Below are 18,591 nucleotides of genomic sequence, written 5' to 3'. Positions count from 1 at the left end.
CTCCTACTTTTCTAGTCTTGTCTTCAAAGACCTTCCCATCAGTAGCACAAAGATGAAACCTCCCATTATCTAGCAATGGGGATGGGTTGCTTTGAGCCAGCCATACTTTGTGACCAAGGTCACAGATGTGAAGACTGTTGGGTAGATGTAAAGACTGTTGGGTAGACTTCGAGGTGGTTCAATATCATCATGTTGTCTCTAGAGGCAGGTAGACATATAGTGCTGGTAGGAATGTAAAATGGCATAATAACTTTGGAAAACATTTGGCAGTTTCTTAAAAAGTTAAAGATAAATTTTTTATAGGATCCAGTGATTCTACTCCTAGATATGTACAAAGGAAATGAAAGCTTATGTCCATGCAAAGACTTGTACACAGATGTTCCATACAGCCTTGTTTACAATAGCCAAAAACTGGAAACAACCCAAATGTTCAATAAAAGAAAAATTAGTACACAAATTGTGCAATATCAATACAATAGAACACTACTCAGTATTTAAAAAAATGAACAATTGATAGATGCAAAAACATGGATGAATCCCAAAGTCATTATGCTAAGTAGAAGAAGCCAGAAAAAAAGAGTACATACTATATGATTCCATTTGTATAAAATCTAAAAATTTCAAATATTCTAAAGTATCAGAAAGCAGATTAGTGGTTGCCTGAGGACCAGGGGAAGGGAGAAGTGGGAAGGTGGGAAGGAGGAAGTACAAAGGGGCATGAGAAACCTAGGAATAATGAATATTTCACTAACTTGAGTACGGTGATGGTTTCACAGATATGTGTGTGTATGCGTGTGTGTGTATGTCTAGTATATAGTTGTATACTTTAAATATGTGTGATTTTAGGGGGATAGTGACTGAAAGGGGACATAGGGTGGTTTCTGGGTGCTGAGAATTTCAATTTATTTGTTCTGGGTATTTGTTCCATTAGTGTGATTACTTTGGGAAAATTCATCAACATATATCTGTGATTTCTGCATATGTCTTTATGTGTGTTAATAATTAAATGTTAAATAATCAAAAATAGAGGGCATCAGATTAATCTGGAACTATGAGTAGTATAGTTGTATTAGTCAAAATAAGATAACCAAAATAAAAAAACAGCCTTAAAATCTCAGTGACATGTGACAATACAATGAAGTTTGTTGTGGGGAGGGGCAGCTTGCTCCACCAATAACTCAAGAACACTCTTTCTAGCTAATGGCCCCACCAACCTCTTGGATTTCAGGATCTGCTACTGGATTCCTTGCATTCAACCAGCAAATGGGGAAAAAGAGAATAGGAAGACTCACACATTATTTTTTTTCTTTTCTTTTTTTTTTTTTTTTGAGACGGAGTCTCGCTCTGTTGCCCAGGCTGGAGTGCAGTGGAGCGATCTTGGATCACTGCAACTTCTGCCTCCTGGGTTCAAGCGATTTTCCTGCCTCAGCCTTGAGGACTGAGTAGCTGGGACTACTGGTGTGTGCCACCACACCCCGCTAATTTTTGTATTTTTAGTAGAGATGGGGTTTCACCGTGTTGGCCAGGATGGTCTCAATCTCTTGACCTCATGATCCGCCCGCCTCAGCCTCCCAAAGTGTTGGGATTACAGGCGTGAGCTGCTGCACCCGGCCACACATAATAGATTTTTAGGGCCAAGCGTGTAAGTAGTATAATCACTTCCACCAACATTGCATTGGCTAGAACAGAGTTAAATGACCCATATAACTGCAAGAGAGCTTGGGAAATGTGCTCTAGATATGTGCTCAGAAGGAAAAGAAAATAGAATTTAATGAATACATATCATTATCACTGCCACAATCTACCCTTCTGATCATCATACCATTTCACTTTTCCTCCCACATATGGAACACCCTCATCATCTCCCCCAAATCCTACCCAGTCTCTGCATCCAACTCAGAGTCCAAGATCTCTCACTGATGCACAGTCCTCTCCATCAGATCTAAATGAAGTTCCTCTTGGTCTGGAGATGTGAGAGGATCTCCTTTATTCATTGCTCTCAGTGATTTCTGGCTCCACTCCTGAGAAGCTTTCCCTCATTCTTTATCCTTGCTGACCAACCCTGAAGTGGATGTTGGGGAGTATGCTCTTCTTAGGGACTGCAGTTTTTATAGCCTGCTTCCTGCCCAGTGTGGTTTTAAGGATTTCCAAACAGTCACAGGCTTTTTTAGACCAGGCTCATAGTTACCTAGTAATACCATTCCTCCAAAACCCATAAGGCTTCTCATCTGTTTGCTTCCAATTAGTTTCATGTATCAGTAACCCTCTGCCCCTGAAAATTCTTTCCTAGACATAGTTTTTGAGTTTATCCTATTTCTTTGCTTCCTTGCCCCTCCATGCCCTTCTCTCTCAACTTACTGGCAAGAAAGTTGAGGCTATGCGGAATAATAGTCATGGGTAAGAAGGTATCACCTTTAACCTGAACTTTGCCCGAAGGCTGAGTCACTTTATTCAGTTGAAAACAATTATTGGGCCTTTTTTGCTTAAGGTCTCAATCTTATCTCTTCCTGTTTAGTGTCTAGAAGTCGTAGTTCTTTGATGCCCCAAATTTCTGTACCTTCTTATTTCTGCCTACAAATTGGCTAATTCTTTCCCTAGTTTAACTTCTAAAAAATTTTTTTAGTACAGATGAGGTCTCAGTATGTTGCCCAGGCTGGTCTCAAATTCCTGGCCCCAAGCAATCCTCCTGTCTGGTCTTTCCAAAGTCCTGGGATGGCAGGCATGAGTGACTGCACCCAACCAACTCTTTCTTTTAATACCTGTCAAAGGCAGTCAATACACAATGATATTTTGATTCTTTTTAACCACTTCTCTTAGAGCTGCAGGTTCAGTAGGCATATGGTCTACCTTTCAGTTTTATCAAATTCTTTAATGTTAACATGACTACCATATTTTCAGCCTTTTATGTCAGTTTCCTTATCACCCACCCCCTAACTGCTAAGCCCCACACGTTTTAGACTTCTGTTAAAGCAGCTTCAATAATGGAATGATTAAGTGCTTGGGTTCTGGAACTGGTTCAAAACCTGTTTCTTCTACTCAGTAGCTAAGTGACTTTAGACAAAATTCTTTCTCACTCTTAAGTTCCTCATCTATTATTAAAAGAGGATTATTGTAAATATTAAATAATATGTATAAATACTTAGCATAGTACCTAGCACTTAGTTAGTTATTACTATGTTTCATTACTATTATCTCCCTTGAAAATCCCAAGGAGGGCTTCTGCTGGACTTTCTTTTCTGTCCTATGTACTGCTGCCTAGAGACTGTGAACTATAGGGCCTCCCTGCCCTCCTAGGAGAGGGACGCTTTGTTGAGAGATAAGGCTCTAGACTGTAGAACTGAAGCAGCACATATGTTGGATAAACTGTTCATTTAGTTCTTTTTTTTCATTTATAGATTTTCCTGGTTTTAGGCATCATGTATTTTGTCCTAGCAGTTGGGCATGGCATTAGGCAGAACAAGAAAGACTACCACTTCCAGATTTTTCTGCCATGGGAAAAATATGTCTCTTCATCAGCTGTCTCTGCCATCCTCATATTCTGATCCTACTTCATTATTCTCAATACCATGGTGCCCATTTCCCTCTATGTCAGGTAGGCTTCTTTGATCACTTTGGGGTGTGGGGGAGGAGCTGACTTCATACTGTCTACTTAATTCCCCAACCAGACTGTGAACTTTTAAAAAGCATACACTTGTGCTCTTTAACCCCTCACTCTCCGCAGTAGGTGGTGTACAAAATGCTCTGAGATATATCTAGAGATTGCATAAATGCCTTCCATGTCCAGAATACTGTGCTAGGAAGACACTATGTGGTTTATACAAAAAGACAATTATCCCTGCCCTCAAATAACTTATAAAGTAAGTGGCTGAATAAGACATACAAACACATGAAATAACTAGAAAACATACACACAAATTTGGTGATGCTTAAAGCATGGGTAGTTTCCCCAGGAAGATAGGCCAGGCAGCCTATAGTTTACCAATGAGATAGGTCCACACATTCACTTGTAAGTCAATTAATCAGAATTCAGAATCCATTTTCCCACACAAACAGTGTGACAGATGGTAGATAGGTGTAATTGTGACATAAGTTCAATTCCTAAAAGTTGTGGAAGAGAAGAGGAAGGGTTTCCCTTCCTGTTTTTCATAAGCACCTTGGATGAAAATTTGAAATAGCTGAAAAAAGTATTTACCCTACTCTGATCATCCTTTTCTAGGTTCTGCATTTCCTCACACATACACACACCCAAACACATTTTAGTTTCCTCCTTTCCAGGCTTTCTAAACCCTGTACCGGGGCTTTTTGGCAATAAAAAAAAAGGACCCTATGTAACTAGATTACCTTATTTAGTAATATTTATTGAGTATCTACTATGTGCTAAGGTTTAGAGAGATTGCTATGGTGGCTGATATGGTAAAGGATGGGAGGAGTCCCAACTCCAGGCATAGAGATTATCAGTAATGAGTCAATGATGAGGACCCGAGCACCTCCTTCCTCACCTCAAAGGAAAAAATCCCCATCTGTCAGTGCAGCTGTCTCAGACAAGGATTACTAATAATCACTCTTATAATAAAGCAGACTAACACACATTAAGTATGAATGATGATAAGAAGGAGACCCCTTAAAAGTCTTCACTGTTTTAAAATGAACATGCTTGTTAGCCATAAAGAATCTATAATGGATGCTATTTGGAGCAGAAGAGGAGTATGACAAAGGCAATAGGGAAAACTCATATAAAATGAGAAGAGGTTGTTGTGGGAGGAGACACACCACAGGCCGGCTGGCTCTGCCTGGAAATTTATCAGAGGGTCAGCCCATAAACTATTCCTGATTTTCATAGCTTCTTTCCTTCTTCTGAAATAAACTCTGAGTGTGTCAAGTTTCTCTGTCTTCCCCATGTGACAGGAGCAATAATCCTCCAATTGGGCCAACACAGCCTTTTATAAGTTAACTGTTACTCTATCACACCTTGCATTACTGCAGAAATTCCAAAATTGTAACTTTTCCTGGATACATTATGGAAAAAAAAAAGAATAAAAGCCAGGTATGACTCAAAAAAGTTAATCAAGTATATCTGGGTCCAGGTGGTAAAGCCTTGAGTGATAATGGCCAAAGTCAGCATTACCATGGGCTGGTGGGAAGGGTCCTTCAGAAGGGTAGAATCCCAAGGAAGACACTCTGATTTTCAGATGCTTAGCCCTGCTAAGAAAGAAACCAGGATGATATATTTGCTTGTCCTGTTCTGACGCAGAACCATTCTTTTTCTGCTTTCTCCTTAGTGTTGAAATAATAAGATTGGGCAACAGTTTATATATCAACTGGGATCGGAAGATGTTTTATGCACCAAGGAACACACCAGCACAGGCTCGTACTACCACCCTTACTGAGGAGCTCGGCCAAGTCAAATATGTGTTCTCTGACAAAACAGGGACTCTGACTCAGAATATTATGATTTTCAACAAATGTTCTATTAATGGGAAGCTCTATGGTATGCATGTCTTCCTGCTTTCCCCAAGTCCTGGGAAATTTTTACTTTGCAAATTATTTTCAAGACTAATCTAGCTCTAAATCTGTAAGCCTCTGGAATTCACATTTACCTCCTATTCTCACAACTATCTCTATTCTCTAAGCAAAGACTACCCAGCCCAAACAGTTCTAACCAAAAAGCATTTATTTAGCATCTTATAGGTACAATCTATTGTGTTGGGCATTGAGAATACCGAGATGTGCAAGACTTAGTCTCTGTCCTCAAGGAGTCCCCAATGTCTATATACTCAGTTCACTCCCATTTTAAATCAGATGGATGTTGCTCAAAGGGTACAAAGTTTCAGTTAGGCGGGAGGAATAAGTCTTTAAGATCCATTGCACAGCATGTTGATCCTCGTTAATAATAATGTATTGCATATTTCAAAATTACTAAAAGTTTTAAATGTTCTCACTACAAAAAAATAAGTATGCGAGGTGATAAATATGTTAGTTAGCTTGATATAATCATTCCATGGTATATACATATATGAAAACATCACATTGTATCCATAAATATATACAATTATTATTTGTCAACTAATAATGAAATTAAAAATAAATTAAATGGAGCAGTCAATGTATTACTGAAGCTGGTAATTTCTTGATTCCCCTTTAGAGCAATAAATATTATTGAGAGAAACCATCAAAGGGTAGTCAGAGTTTGATCAGTGTCTCCCAGGCCCAATCCCTTATTTATCTTATGCCTTAAGCATAAGCTTGTTTTTGTGATAGAGTTAAGTCCTCATGTGTGTGAACAGTCATACCCAGTGTCCTAGCTAACAGAGGAAGGTAATCGCATCTAAAAAACTAGAACACATGGAATAATCTTTCTGGGGTGATGAAAAAGTTTAGAAACTTGAGAGAGGTGGTAGTTGCACATTGTAAATGCACTAAATGCCTCTAAATTGTACACATTAAAATGGATAATTATATGTTAATTAAGTAAATTTCATATCAATAAATAATTGAAATTTTTGAATTAAAAAAAAGCTAGGCCGGGTGCGTTGGCTCACGCCTGTAATTTCAATACTTTGGGAGGCTGAGGCAGGCGGATCACCTGAGGTCAGGAGCTCTAGACGAGCCTGGCCAACATGGTGAAACCCCATCTCAACAAAAAATACAAAAATATTAGCCAGGCATGGTGGCACATGCCTGTAATCCCAGCTACTTGGGAGGCTGAGGTGGGAGAATTACTTGAACCCGGGAGGTGGAGGTTGCAGTGAGCCAAGATCACGCCACTGCACTCCAGCCTGGGTGACAAGAGTGAAATTCCTGTCTAAAAAAAAAAAAAAAAAAGACTAGATCACTCTAATATTTCCTATTATTTCCTATATTTCCTATTATTTGTTTGGTAACCATGTCAAACAAATTTTCACTTATATAAACTCTGAAGGTTTATTTTTGGATGAGCTGATTTGGGTGAGCCTCTTAATTCTCTGACCTGACCATATACTGGGTAAAGTTGAAAAGGACCATGAGTGTTTCCATGCTTGGCATCAGACATGTCTTCTACCCCGATTCGGTCTGTCATCCACTGGTCAAGAATCCCAAACACTCTAAAACTATGTCCACATCTCTTCTGGGTAACTCTTATGATTGGAGGGCTTCCTGAGGTGTGAAGTCTATCACAGATCCAGTGACTAACTTCTAGCTTCATCTTATTCTCACTTAGGGGAGAAGAGTTGAGGCCCAAGCAAACCTCTTCTTACCATTGGCTTAGGGAAAGGAGCTTACTGGGCACTGGGAGCTAGGTGGCCTGAGGAGACTGGGGGGCAGGCATCTTGACTGTGAGTCTAGGATGAAGGAATCAGAATAAATAAGCTTTTAATGCCCCTCCTTTAAATCACCATATGACCCAGCAATTTGATTCCTAGGTATATACCCCCAAAACTTGAAAACAAGAACTCGGATACATGTATACCAACGTTCATTGTGACATTATTCACGTAAGTCCAGAGGTAGAAATAACCCACATGTCCATCCACAGATGAATGGATAAAGAAAATGTGGTACAGCATATACATACAATGGAATGTGAATCATCCATAAAAAGTAATGAAATTTTTTTTTATTAAATGAAATTTGATACATGCTACAACATGGATGAACCTTGAAAGCATTATGCTAAGTGATGTAAGCTAAACACAAAAAGACAAAAATTTTATGATTCTACTTATGTGAACTATCTAGAATAGGCAAATTCATAGAGACAAAAAATAGACTAGAGGTTACTAGGGGCTGGTGATGGGAAGAAATGGGAAGTTTCTGTTTGGGGTGCTGAAAAAATGTTGGAAATATATAGTGGTGATTGTTGCACAACATTGTGAATATAATTAATGTCATTGCATTTTACATTTAAAATAGTTAAAATGGCAAGTTTTATGTGATATATATGTATATTTTTTTAACAACAATTTAAAGAAATTCAAACCCTCCTTTAAAACCCTTGCCAAGTCTCTGCTGTGTTCACTTACCAACAGGTGATACTTATGACAAGGATGGACAGAGGGTGACGGTCTCTGAGGTGAGTGATTACAGGTCCATGGGAAATGCATGTGGGAGCTGAGTGAGGCTGTGCTTCAGAGAAGCATCATTAATACAAATCGAGACTCCCTTAGCCACTGAAATATTAAAGCTTTTACTGGTCCCGTAATATCAGAAAGCATTATATAAATGACCTGTTTAATTCTGAAGATCTTCGTTTGTTCTTTTTAAACAAAAATAGCTTTATTGGCTTTTTCTCTTTAAAAAATAATCCATGCTCATTGTAAAAAAAAATTAAATAATACAGAAATGTGTGAAGAAAGTTAAAATTATTCCATCCCATTTAGATAGCCAGTGTAAAGTTGGGGAGTATATCCTATGCTTTTCATATGTGTATACACACACACATATGTACATCTAGATCTAGAAGATAGGGGAGATAAAATCATAGTATGCATGCTATTTCCAGTTTCCTTTTGTTCACTTGACACTATTATTGTCATCATCTTTCCATGTCGGTAGGTCTAGGTCTACATCATCATTTTGAATGGGTGTCTACTATTCAGTTGTATCACTGTACCTTAGTTTATTTAATTTCTTATTTTTATTCCATTTTCCTTTGCGATTACAAATGATATTTTGGTAATCATTATGGAACATACATTTTGTCTACTTTTCTGATAATTATTTCTTCAGAATAAAGTCCTAGAAGTAAAATTCGTTGGTCAAAAGGTAGCCACGTTTTAATACATTAAATAGTGCCACATTGCCCTCCAGGTAGATTCGCATAACTTTATAATCCCACCAAAAATATATGACATTTTGTTTTCCCCCATATGCTTGTCAGAACTGGTATTAACAATTTTTAATCTGTTGAAATTTAATTGATGAAAAATGGTATCTAATTATTTAATTTACCTTTTTTGATGACTAATTAGGTTGAATCATTTTTATGTGCTTATTTTTCTTCCCCCTATCATCTCTTTATTGCCCATTTACACTTACTTTGTGAACTGTCTATTCATATTCTTTGGCCTTTTTTTCTTATTTGAAAATGCTCTTTATACAGTAAAAATACTAGCTCTTCCTTTGTCTGGTGCATATGTTACAATTATTTTTCCCATTTTGTCTTTTGGTTTTTAATTTGTGAAATAATATTTTGTGTAGAAGTGTTTAATTCATGTAATGAAATCTATCAGTCATTTTCCTTTATAACTTAAGGATTTGTGACATATTCAACAGTCTTTATAAAATTATAAAAATATCTTCCTATTCATTCTTCTTATCTCTAGCTGGTTAATTTTTACTGTTTTCTCTAGTATTGGACCCAGCTTTTGTTTATGGATTTGTTTTTAAGTGTCCCTTCACAGGGGTTCTTCTGCTGCTTTCAGGGTATTCCTCACCTTATCTCTGTCTTGCTAGACCCAATTCCAAACTGAGCCACTTGACTTATGTACCAAACATCTCACTCCAGTTCTCAACTGTTGCCTTACCCCTGTCCATCCAAAGAGATTGGGAAGGGGAAGGAAATTCAGTGATTTGCCTTAAATCATTTTCCAGGGGCTTGGCTAATGACCTTCGCAATATAGGCAAAGTTATAGCTTCTAGGGAGTAAATCCCTCCTGGAGTTTCTTTCCTCTCCTTCTGTCCACTACTGATTGACCATAACACATTTTTCACTAAATCACTGGAATCTTTGTTCTCTTATAAACAAACTTACCTATAGCCTCAATCCCTTCATTAATTGAAACATGATTTTCCCTGAGAACATTCCTTTTTCTTCCATCTCTCTCATACTCTGCATACCATAAACTCTGGATACCATAAGCCCAAAGGTGTTGCCCTCATTATCCTGTGCCATGTTTAACCATTAGTTTTTCTCTCCTACACAATCTTTCTTCCTGTGATGCTTATGACTTCTGGCTATACTCATCTGTAACTCTTCTTGTTGTTGATATCTAGGAAGCTTCTGGCTTCTACACCCCATTCATTGAGGCCTTTGAAACTTCTCCCTCCCCTCCCAACCACTGCTATTGTTTTGGGTGGTATTGTCATCCTTATGGACGACCTATCACTGTAGACTCTTTCAGGTCTCTGAAAGAATCCTTCAGATGATCTCTTGGACAAAAAAAAAAAAAAAAAAAAAAAAAAAAATCTGTATCACCCATTTCCATGTTACCATGTAATTGTCCAGAGTTGTACTAATGTGGAATTATAAACTTTCTTTTCACAATCTTTGATCACAAACCTTATTCCTCCATATTCTCAGTACATGGCTCATACTTGAGATTTTTAAAAGTATTCCTGCTTTTTTATCTCATGGAGATTTATAAACCCTTGGCTTTCCTTTTTCTCCAGTCTGTCAATTCCTTATGACTTTACTTCCTTTCCTAGCTTGCCTGTCTGTACCCTGGGATCATAAGCATCCTCAGTACCTTACTAGTTCTCCTTTTCTTCTCTTTAATCACTGAACAAATCTCAACCTTGAATTAACCAAACCATCGACCCTGCTCTGTTTCTAATTTGAGAGTGTTAAGCACTATTTTGGAGATCATAAAACCATTACAAATTCAGAGACTCCACCGTCCTCTGTCCCAGTGCCACTTGGCAAATTTTTCACCATTTTGTAATTGGCTTCATATTTTATTCTCCATATCAGCTTTTCTAAACAATCACCATTCTCAGACCTTCTACCACACTCTCCTGGCTCCCCAGTACGTAGCAAATGATACTGCCTTCTATTTTACTGAGAAAAATCCAAACTATCAGCTAAATATCCTCCTCTGTGCATATATTTTAACCCGCCTTTACCTCCTTTCCTTCAGTCTCAAAAGAAGTATAACTTTTTCCTTCAGTACTAATCTATATATTCTAGCTTCCATCCCTTCCTACTTCTTCAGGAACCTCAGTCAATCCTGTATTCTCTCTTTCTTAGTATCTGAATATCCCCTTATATGATTCTTTCCCCTCAGCTCGTCTTTTTTTTTTTTCCCCGCGGAGTCTCGCTCCATCCCCCAGGCTGGAGTGCAGCGGCACGATCTCAGCTCACTGCAGCCTCCGCCTCCTAGGCTCAGGTGATTGTCATGCCTCAGCCTCCTAAGTAGCTAGGATTACAGGCGTGGCCACCACACCTGGGTTAAACTTTCCCTTAAGCTGTTTTCACTGATGTTGAGACTTAGAATTTCCAAACATATGTAGTGGGAACAAATTCCTGGATCTTGGAGTTTTCTTAGCATCCAAAGTCATCTTTTTGGAACAGGCTAAGCCTCAAGGAGCCTCTGGGTCATGCCAGATAGGCCAGATATGGCGTTCACCTATAGCCATACTCGGAAATACAGCTTCCCTTTGCTTCTCCTTCCCCACTCAGACAGCCTGTACTCCTGACCCCAACACACACACAATTGTTACTTTGATGAATTCATTCCACATTTGAATGTGAAACCTCCCCCACCTTAGTGGGGAGAAGCAACACCTGGATTTTGATGCTCTAAGAGGAGTCCCTTTTCCTATGAGAAGTTTTTCAGAAGCATCTCAAGGATTCCCAAGAGAAACAACCTCAGAAACAATTATCTTGGGAGTCCTACTTTTGTTGCCATGGAGTCCAGGAATAACAGGCCAGTCGGCAAATAGTAGCAGATTTGTATTCTCCCAAGCCCTAGCAAAGCCAGTCTGCTTTGTGGGAGGCGTATGTGTATGCATGTGTTGCTGCTGACCTCTTGTGGCTAATAAAGAAAAAGCCCTCTCTAGGCCCCAGGATGGAGCGTCCAGCCAGGGAAGGGTCATTGGGTCTATTCTGCTTGCCAATATTAGGAGGTATGCAGTGCTACAGAAGCCACTGAATGCTGCTAAGCAAGTAAAGAGTCCAAAGACTGGGCAAAGTGGATCACACCTGTAATTCCAACACTTTGGGAGGCTGAGGCAGGTGGATCACCTGAGGTCAGGGGTTCAAGACCAGCCTGTCCAACATGGCAAAACCCCGTCTCTACAAAAAATACAAAAATTAGCTGGGTGTGGTGGTGGGTGCCTGTAGTCCCAGCTACTCTGGAGGCTGAGGCAGGAGAATTGCTTGAACCCAGGAGGCAGAGGTTACAGTGAGCTGAGATCACACCACTGCACTCCATCCTGGGTAACAGAGCAAGACTCCATCTCAAAAAAAAAAAAAGTACAAAGGTTTACCTGCCTAGGAATGCAGGGGTACAGCTAGCATTCCCTAGCAATCACTCTGTGTCCTTTCTGTGCGGGGCTGTATAGGTTATGGTGGGATTGGTCCAGATCCACCTTGAAAGCTTGGTGTGGCCTTACTCTATCCTAGGACCTAGGGTTCTAATAAAGTAGGATCAAGTAGAGACTGGGGTCAACATTCTCAGTCAGGTTTCTCCTGCTGTAGGTTAATGTGTGTGGGGGTGGGGCAGGGGGGGCAGGGGTCGAGGGATGAAGGTGGCTATCTTGGACCTGGAAGGTGGAGCTGGGACTGTAGAGAAGAGAGGAGCCTACAAAATCTCCTTGGTATTCTTCCAGACAGTTTATGAGACCTGGTTTATCACGTGCTACAGTCTGGTCTACACTTCCCTCCCTGTCCTGTGCATGAGTCTGTTTGATCAGGTAAGATCTAGCAGCAAGCCCCTGGTCAGAGTTGAAGCCCCTGGGCCCTTGAGGAATATCCCTAAGAATGAAGAATACAGCAAGAGCTGGGCTCTACAAAATCCAGTGTAAAGGGAATAATTTCCAGAGCGGGGAAAAGAGCTCATCACCTAGATAGGTATCATGAGATAAAGTAAAAATTCCTCCTCAACAGAGAATAATCCTCAGTTTTAGAAAGCCAAGTTTTCCTATATCAATTTTATCTTTGTAGAGAGAAACATGGAAATTGTGCTGTACAGTAAATTGAGTATATATAAAAGTAATTAAAATATATATGGAAAAAATAAGGAAAAATTAAATAACATAAGCAGAATATGAATGGAAAAAATAAAGAAAAGAAAATAGAGTTATTGGGGTAGGACTGGCTAACGTATGGGACTTCAAAAAGGAGAGACTCCTTCAGCGATAATGAGGATGAGATAAGCCAATGCAGGAGGGCCTGGGTGGGAGTCCTGAAGGCCAGGCATGGGAGTATGGGTGTGATAGTTTATATCATAAGGAGCCAGACTAAGGGATACCGTCTGTCCCTGTCAGAAATTGAGGGTCCTGGGACCCTACCTCTCCCTTGTCTTCTACCCCAACCTCTAATCCTGGGCACATGGAGTAGAAAGTGAGTCTCCAAAAAGGAATAAAGTAGCTGAAATAGGACATCATGGGATCATGGCTCTTGGTCTCCATGGGAAATAGCTCTAAAGGAAATTCTCCAGGAAGTAACTGCTAACCTCAGAACAACAAGAGGGGTGGGTTGTATTACTCAACAGTCCATCCAGCTTCAGTGGCCTAATTCTAGGGATCCATCTCTGAAGCCAGCCCCAAGCTTTGTATCCAAAGTTTCAGAGTTAGGAGATGAAGATGATCCAATGACATCCACTTTGAGTAATTTTTTCACCTTCAGTTCACCAGTAGCTATGGGAGTGGGAGAAACCTCACAGAACATGAATACCTCTAAAAGACTAACTGGTCCCCATTGATGTTGCTTTCTCCCATATTGACTTTTGGCATAAAGAATATTCAACTATGGCCGGGCACGGTGGCTCACACCTGTAACCCCAGCACTTTGGGAGGCCAAGGCAGGTGGATCATTTGAGGTCAGGAGTTTGAGACCAGCTTGGCCAACATGGCGAAACCCCATCTCTACTAAAAATATAAAAATTAGCCGGGTGCAGTGGCACACACCTGTAATCCCAGCTACTCAGGAGGCTGAGACAAGAGAATTGCTTGAACCTGAGAAATAGAGGTTGCAATAAGCCGAGATGGTGCCACTGCACTCCAGACTGGGTGATAGAGCAAGACTCCATCTCAACTGAAAGAACTCTTACACCTGGGGACTTATGTCCCAGCTGCCTCCCCCATCTCAAGCGCCAGTCCTCCCTCCCAGCTACCCACAAGCCTAGTTGCTCCCTTTCATAACTCCCCTATTCTAACCCCCTCCAAGTCCTTCCCAGCATCCCGAACTTCTCCCAGCTTCCTTCCACTACCCAGATCCTTGCCTAGAGAGTAGGACTTCAGGAAGGGTCTGTGGTCACTGCTGTGTTCTCTGGTTCCACTTCTCCAGTAACCCATAAGGAAGCTCCTAGGCAGCCTGGCAGCAGACCTGGTGAGGGGAGAAGCGTCTACTGTGATGGAGATGGGACCTTCTATGGAGAGACCCTGAGCCTCCCTCCTTACCCTCTGGTGCTTCCAGGATGTGAATGAGACATGGAGCCTCCATTTCCCAGAGCTGTATGAGACAGGCCAGCACAACCTCTATTTCAACAAGAAAGAATTTGTGAATTGTTTAATGCATGGGATCTACAGTTCCTGCGTGTTGTTCTTTGTCCCCATGGGGGCTCTTTACAATGCAGAACGAAATGATGGGAAGGACATCTCCGACTACCAGTCCTTCTCCCTGGTGGTGCAGACCTCCTTGATCTGGATGGTCGCAATGCAGGTGTGGCCAGTGGTGGTGGGGGTAAGGGGATTGGGTGGGGGCCTCTCTGAAAGAGTGGGAGGAATAGAGGGAGGGAGTGTGGGAAGGGAGCAATCTTCATTACATAATTGGAAGGGGGAGGTAGCTGACAGGTCCCAGGTTACAGGTCCCATAAGAGGGTACTTTTCAGATCGCCCTGAGGACAACCTACTGGACAATGATAAACCATGTCGTCATCTGGGGTAGCCTGGGTTTCTACTTTTGGGTGTCATTCCTCCTGTACAGCGATGGCTTGTGCCTAGTATTCCCTGACATCTTCCAATTCCTAGGTAAGGCCCTGCCCAGTGGGCGGAGGGTGGGGAACCAGGTATATTTATTTAATAAATGTTTACCGAGAAGCCATTACTATGTGCTAGGCTAGAGATATAAATAAGACATGGTCTCTGCCCTAAAAGGGCTCAAAATGTAGCTAGGGAAATAAGTTACCTTATTTGAGTTTCCAAGGTATTTTCAAATGTCTTATGAGATTTGCTATTTATCAGCATCCTAAGAGGTAGGCAGTGCAACAATTTTTAGAGCCATTTTAGACACCGGAGGGTTTTTTTTTTTTTAATTAAAGGACTTAAATCTAGGTTTCCTGGTTCCAGTTCAATGTCCTTTATGCTGTGGCATATTGCCTTGTTGTCTCCCATAATTTTTCCCTCTCTCTCATCTCCACTTTGCTGAAGACAAAATATAAAGAGTAGATACGTAGATGTAGTTGGCTCACATCTTTTTGTTTTTATTTTTAATTTTTTGAGACTCTGTTGCTCTACCTCTGTCGCCTCGGCTGGAGTGCAGTGGTGCAATCTTGGCTCACTGCAACCTCTGCCTCCTGGGTTTAAGCGATTCTCGTGCCTCAGCCTCCCCACTAGCTGGGACTACAGTTGTGCACCACCATGCACTGCTAATTTTTTTGTATTTTTGGTAGAGACGTGCTTTTGCCATGTTGGCCAGGGTGGCCTCAAACTCCCAGCCTCAAGCAATCTGCTGGCCTGGGGCTCCCAAAGTGCTGGGATTACAAGCGTGAGCCACTGCACCTGGCTGTCTCTCACCTTTTGTCAGGCCACTAACTCATTTTTCTCCTTCAAATCTTTTTTTTTCTTTTTTTAATTTTATTTTTTTTTACCTTTTTTATTTTAATTTTTTTGTTTTTTCCTCCTCCAAAGCTTTCTTTCCCATTTTTGGATGCAAGCCAGTGCTCTAGGATTCCCTCATAACTTACCCCTGCTCTCCTATCCTGCCCTACCCTGCCCTGCCTTTAGAGGGAGAGAGAGGCACATGGATTCACAGTGACTTTGGCTGCACAAAGGACCCAACTACAATTCTTTTGTATTTATATTATTTCTCAGGAGCCTAAACTAACTCCAAGTCAATAACTTCCTTCTTTGGACTAGAGAGGTGTCTATGTTCTGGCTGGTAACTCCTCCCCTGGTCCTACCCCGGTCCTCCAGGCTCTGTTTCAGCCTTTCCCCTCCTGGCTCACTGTTTACAGGTGTGGTCAGGAATTCTCTGAACCAGCCGCAAATGCTGCTGAGCATTATCCTCAGTGTGGTCCTCTGTATGTTGCCTGTGATTGGGCACCAATTTCTTAAACCACTATTCTGGCCTATCAGCGTGGACAAAGTAAGTGGAACAGAAAATCTACCCAGATATAATTCATGACCTTCTTTTGCTTTTGCCTCTGTGGATGAAAACCCTATCCCCCATGCTCTGGCTGTAGGTTTTTGACAGAATTCAAGAGTGCAGGAGACTTCCACGGCAGTCCCCAGTCCGGAACACTCAAGCACTCGACGTTCTGCCTATGCATTCTCCCATAAACAAGGCTTTGGGGCCCTCATCACTTCTGGCAAGATAGTGAAGCCCAGGATGTCCAAGAGAAACACCCTTTTTTTGAAAAAGATAGAGGCCCTAGGGAAATTCCAAAGGAGGCAGTCAGGGCTCTTCCTCCCTCGTACTCATGCAACTTAGGAAGAATTAGAGTCCCTGGGAAACCAGCATAAACCTGCTCCTTCATTCTCACTAGGGACTAAGCCTCTTAATTGTCCAGAAGGCTATTCCCAGAAAGGCAAGGAGGGGTAAGGAAAGAGCCCCCAGATATCTGCCAGAGTTGCAGCATTTCAAGAAAAAGAAAAAAAAAAAGCAACCTCAGGCCTGCCTCCCACCATCTCTTGCAAGTTTTAATCCAGACAAGCATATGTAGAGGTAGGGGGTGACAAGAGACAGTATGGGGAAGGGAAAAGAAGATGGAACCTAAGAATTTTACTTTGGGCCCTATCTCCTATACTCAGAGCAAGCATAAACCTTCCCAGGGCCCTACACAAACATATTCCCATCGAGGCATCACATAAAATAAAATCAACCATTTAAAAAGGTATAATTTAGTGACAATTACTTCCCATTTATATAAGCAAGGGATGCATGAGTGCTACCCATAGACCGGATATGGGCCATGTCGTTAGGGTTTCTTGATCTCGTTAGATAAATTATCTGAAATTTTGAGGAGACTTCAGCAGAAAGAAGCAGGGGATATGCTGTCAAATGCCTGTGGATTTATACTAAGAAAGAAAGAAGGGGCATAAGGAAAATTTTCTTTATCTCGATTTTGGAGGTGGTTACATGGGTATGTATTTGTCAAAATTGATTGACCTGTATACTTAAAATTTATACATTTTATTTTATGTAAACTATATCTCAATAAAGTTAAGTTTTTTAATGTCTAGAAATTTTTAATGGAGTTGTAAGTGACCAACCACAGGAGCCAGATTCACCCACATTGAAGTAACTCGCTATAGGAGAGATATCTCCACCAATGGGGAGAGAATTTCTGAAGAACCTATAAAAGGACCTCTTGAAAACGAGTCAACTTTAGATACCTGCCAGGCCTTTTTTTTTTTTTTTGAGATGGAGTCTCACTGTGTCGCCCAGGCTGGAGTGCAGTAGCGCGATCTCAGCTCACTGCAACCTCTGCCTCCCAGGTTCCAACAATTCTGCCTCAGCCTCCCGAGTAGCTGGGATTACAGGCGCGCACCATCACACCCGGCTAATTTTTGTATCTTTAGTAGAGACGGGTTTTTGCCATGTTAGCCAGGCTGGTCTCAAACTCCTGGTCTCAAGTGATCTACCCGCCTCAGCCTCCCAAAGTGCTGGGATTACAGGCGTGAGCCACCATGCCTAACTTATCTGCCAAGCCTTAAAATTAGTTTATGACTGTATTAGTCAAGTAAAGACTTTCTTCATCTCTTCCCTCTCCTGTCCTGCTCAAGCCCCGGAGAAAAAAGAATTAGCAAGCTGAAGGAGGGAGGAGGGGTAAGTAGAAAAACAGACATCTACAAAGCCCACTGAACCTAGCCACATGCAGCAGCCCAGCTGAAAGATAAGGAAAAGCATTAATTGTAAAGGTTGAAGTTTTTAAAACTTATTTCATTAAATCACTTTAACTACAAAAGCGAAACAAAGTGACAAGTACTGGTTGCTACTAAAAAGGACCATTCACTAAGCACATTTTGCATCAGCACTTGTTCCTTCACCTTGTACTTTTATGTTATAGAGACGACTTCTTTCTGTAAACCTCATGAACCCACCTCTGTTGGCATCCAACTTTTCTTCTGTAACTTCTTCCCCAGCCTTCATAGAATTGAAGAGAGTTAGGGCCTTGCTCTGGATTAGGTTTTGGCCTAAGGGAATACTGTGGCTGGTTTCAGCTTCTATACAGACCACTCAAACTTTCTCTGTATCTGCAATAAGGCTGTTTTGCTTTCTTATTTATGTGTTCACTGGAATAGCACTTTTAATTTCCTTCAATAACTTTTCCTTTGCATTCACAACTTGGCTAACTGGTGTAAGAGGCCTAGCTTTCAGCCTGTCTTGGCTTTCAACATGCCTTCCTCAATAATCTTAATCGTTGCTAGCTTTTTATTTCAAGTGACAGACATGTGACTCTTCCTTTCACTTGAACACTTAGAGGCCATTTAGGGTTATTAATTGGCCTG

At 41.0% G+C, this 18,591-nt stretch overlaps 1 protein-coding gene across 1 annotated transcript in view; it reads left to right on the top strand.

Annotated features, from left to right (window-relative positions):
* The window catches only part of LOC100979452 (phospholipid-transporting ATPase FetA-like), a 78,138-nt gene extending 59,882 nt beyond the window's left edge, over positions 1–18,256 (top strand). The window contains 9 exon segments of the mRNA XM_055117112.1: positions 3,396–3,592; positions 5,280–5,488; positions 8,007–8,050; positions 12,529–12,612; positions 14,336–14,581; positions 14,751–14,889; positions 16,095–16,225; positions 16,323–16,371; positions 16,374–18,256. Of these exon segments, the coding sequence (XP_054973087.1) occupies positions 3,396–3,592; positions 5,280–5,488; positions 8,007–8,050; positions 12,529–12,612; positions 14,336–14,581; positions 14,751–14,889; positions 16,095–16,225; positions 16,323–16,371; positions 16,374–16,570 (1,296 nt within the window). The 3' untranslated portion in view covers positions 16,571–18,256.
* The last annotated feature ends 335 nt before the right edge of the window (positions 18,257–18,591 follow it).

Source organism: Pan paniscus, chromosome 11 (genome assembly GCF_029289425.2).
Source record: "Pan paniscus chromosome 11, NHGRI_mPanPan1-v2.0_pri, whole genome shotgun sequence".
NCBI lineage: Eukaryota > Metazoa > Chordata > Mammalia > Primates > Hominidae > Pan > Pan paniscus.
This window is presented reverse-complemented; position numbering and strand designations above follow the sequence as displayed.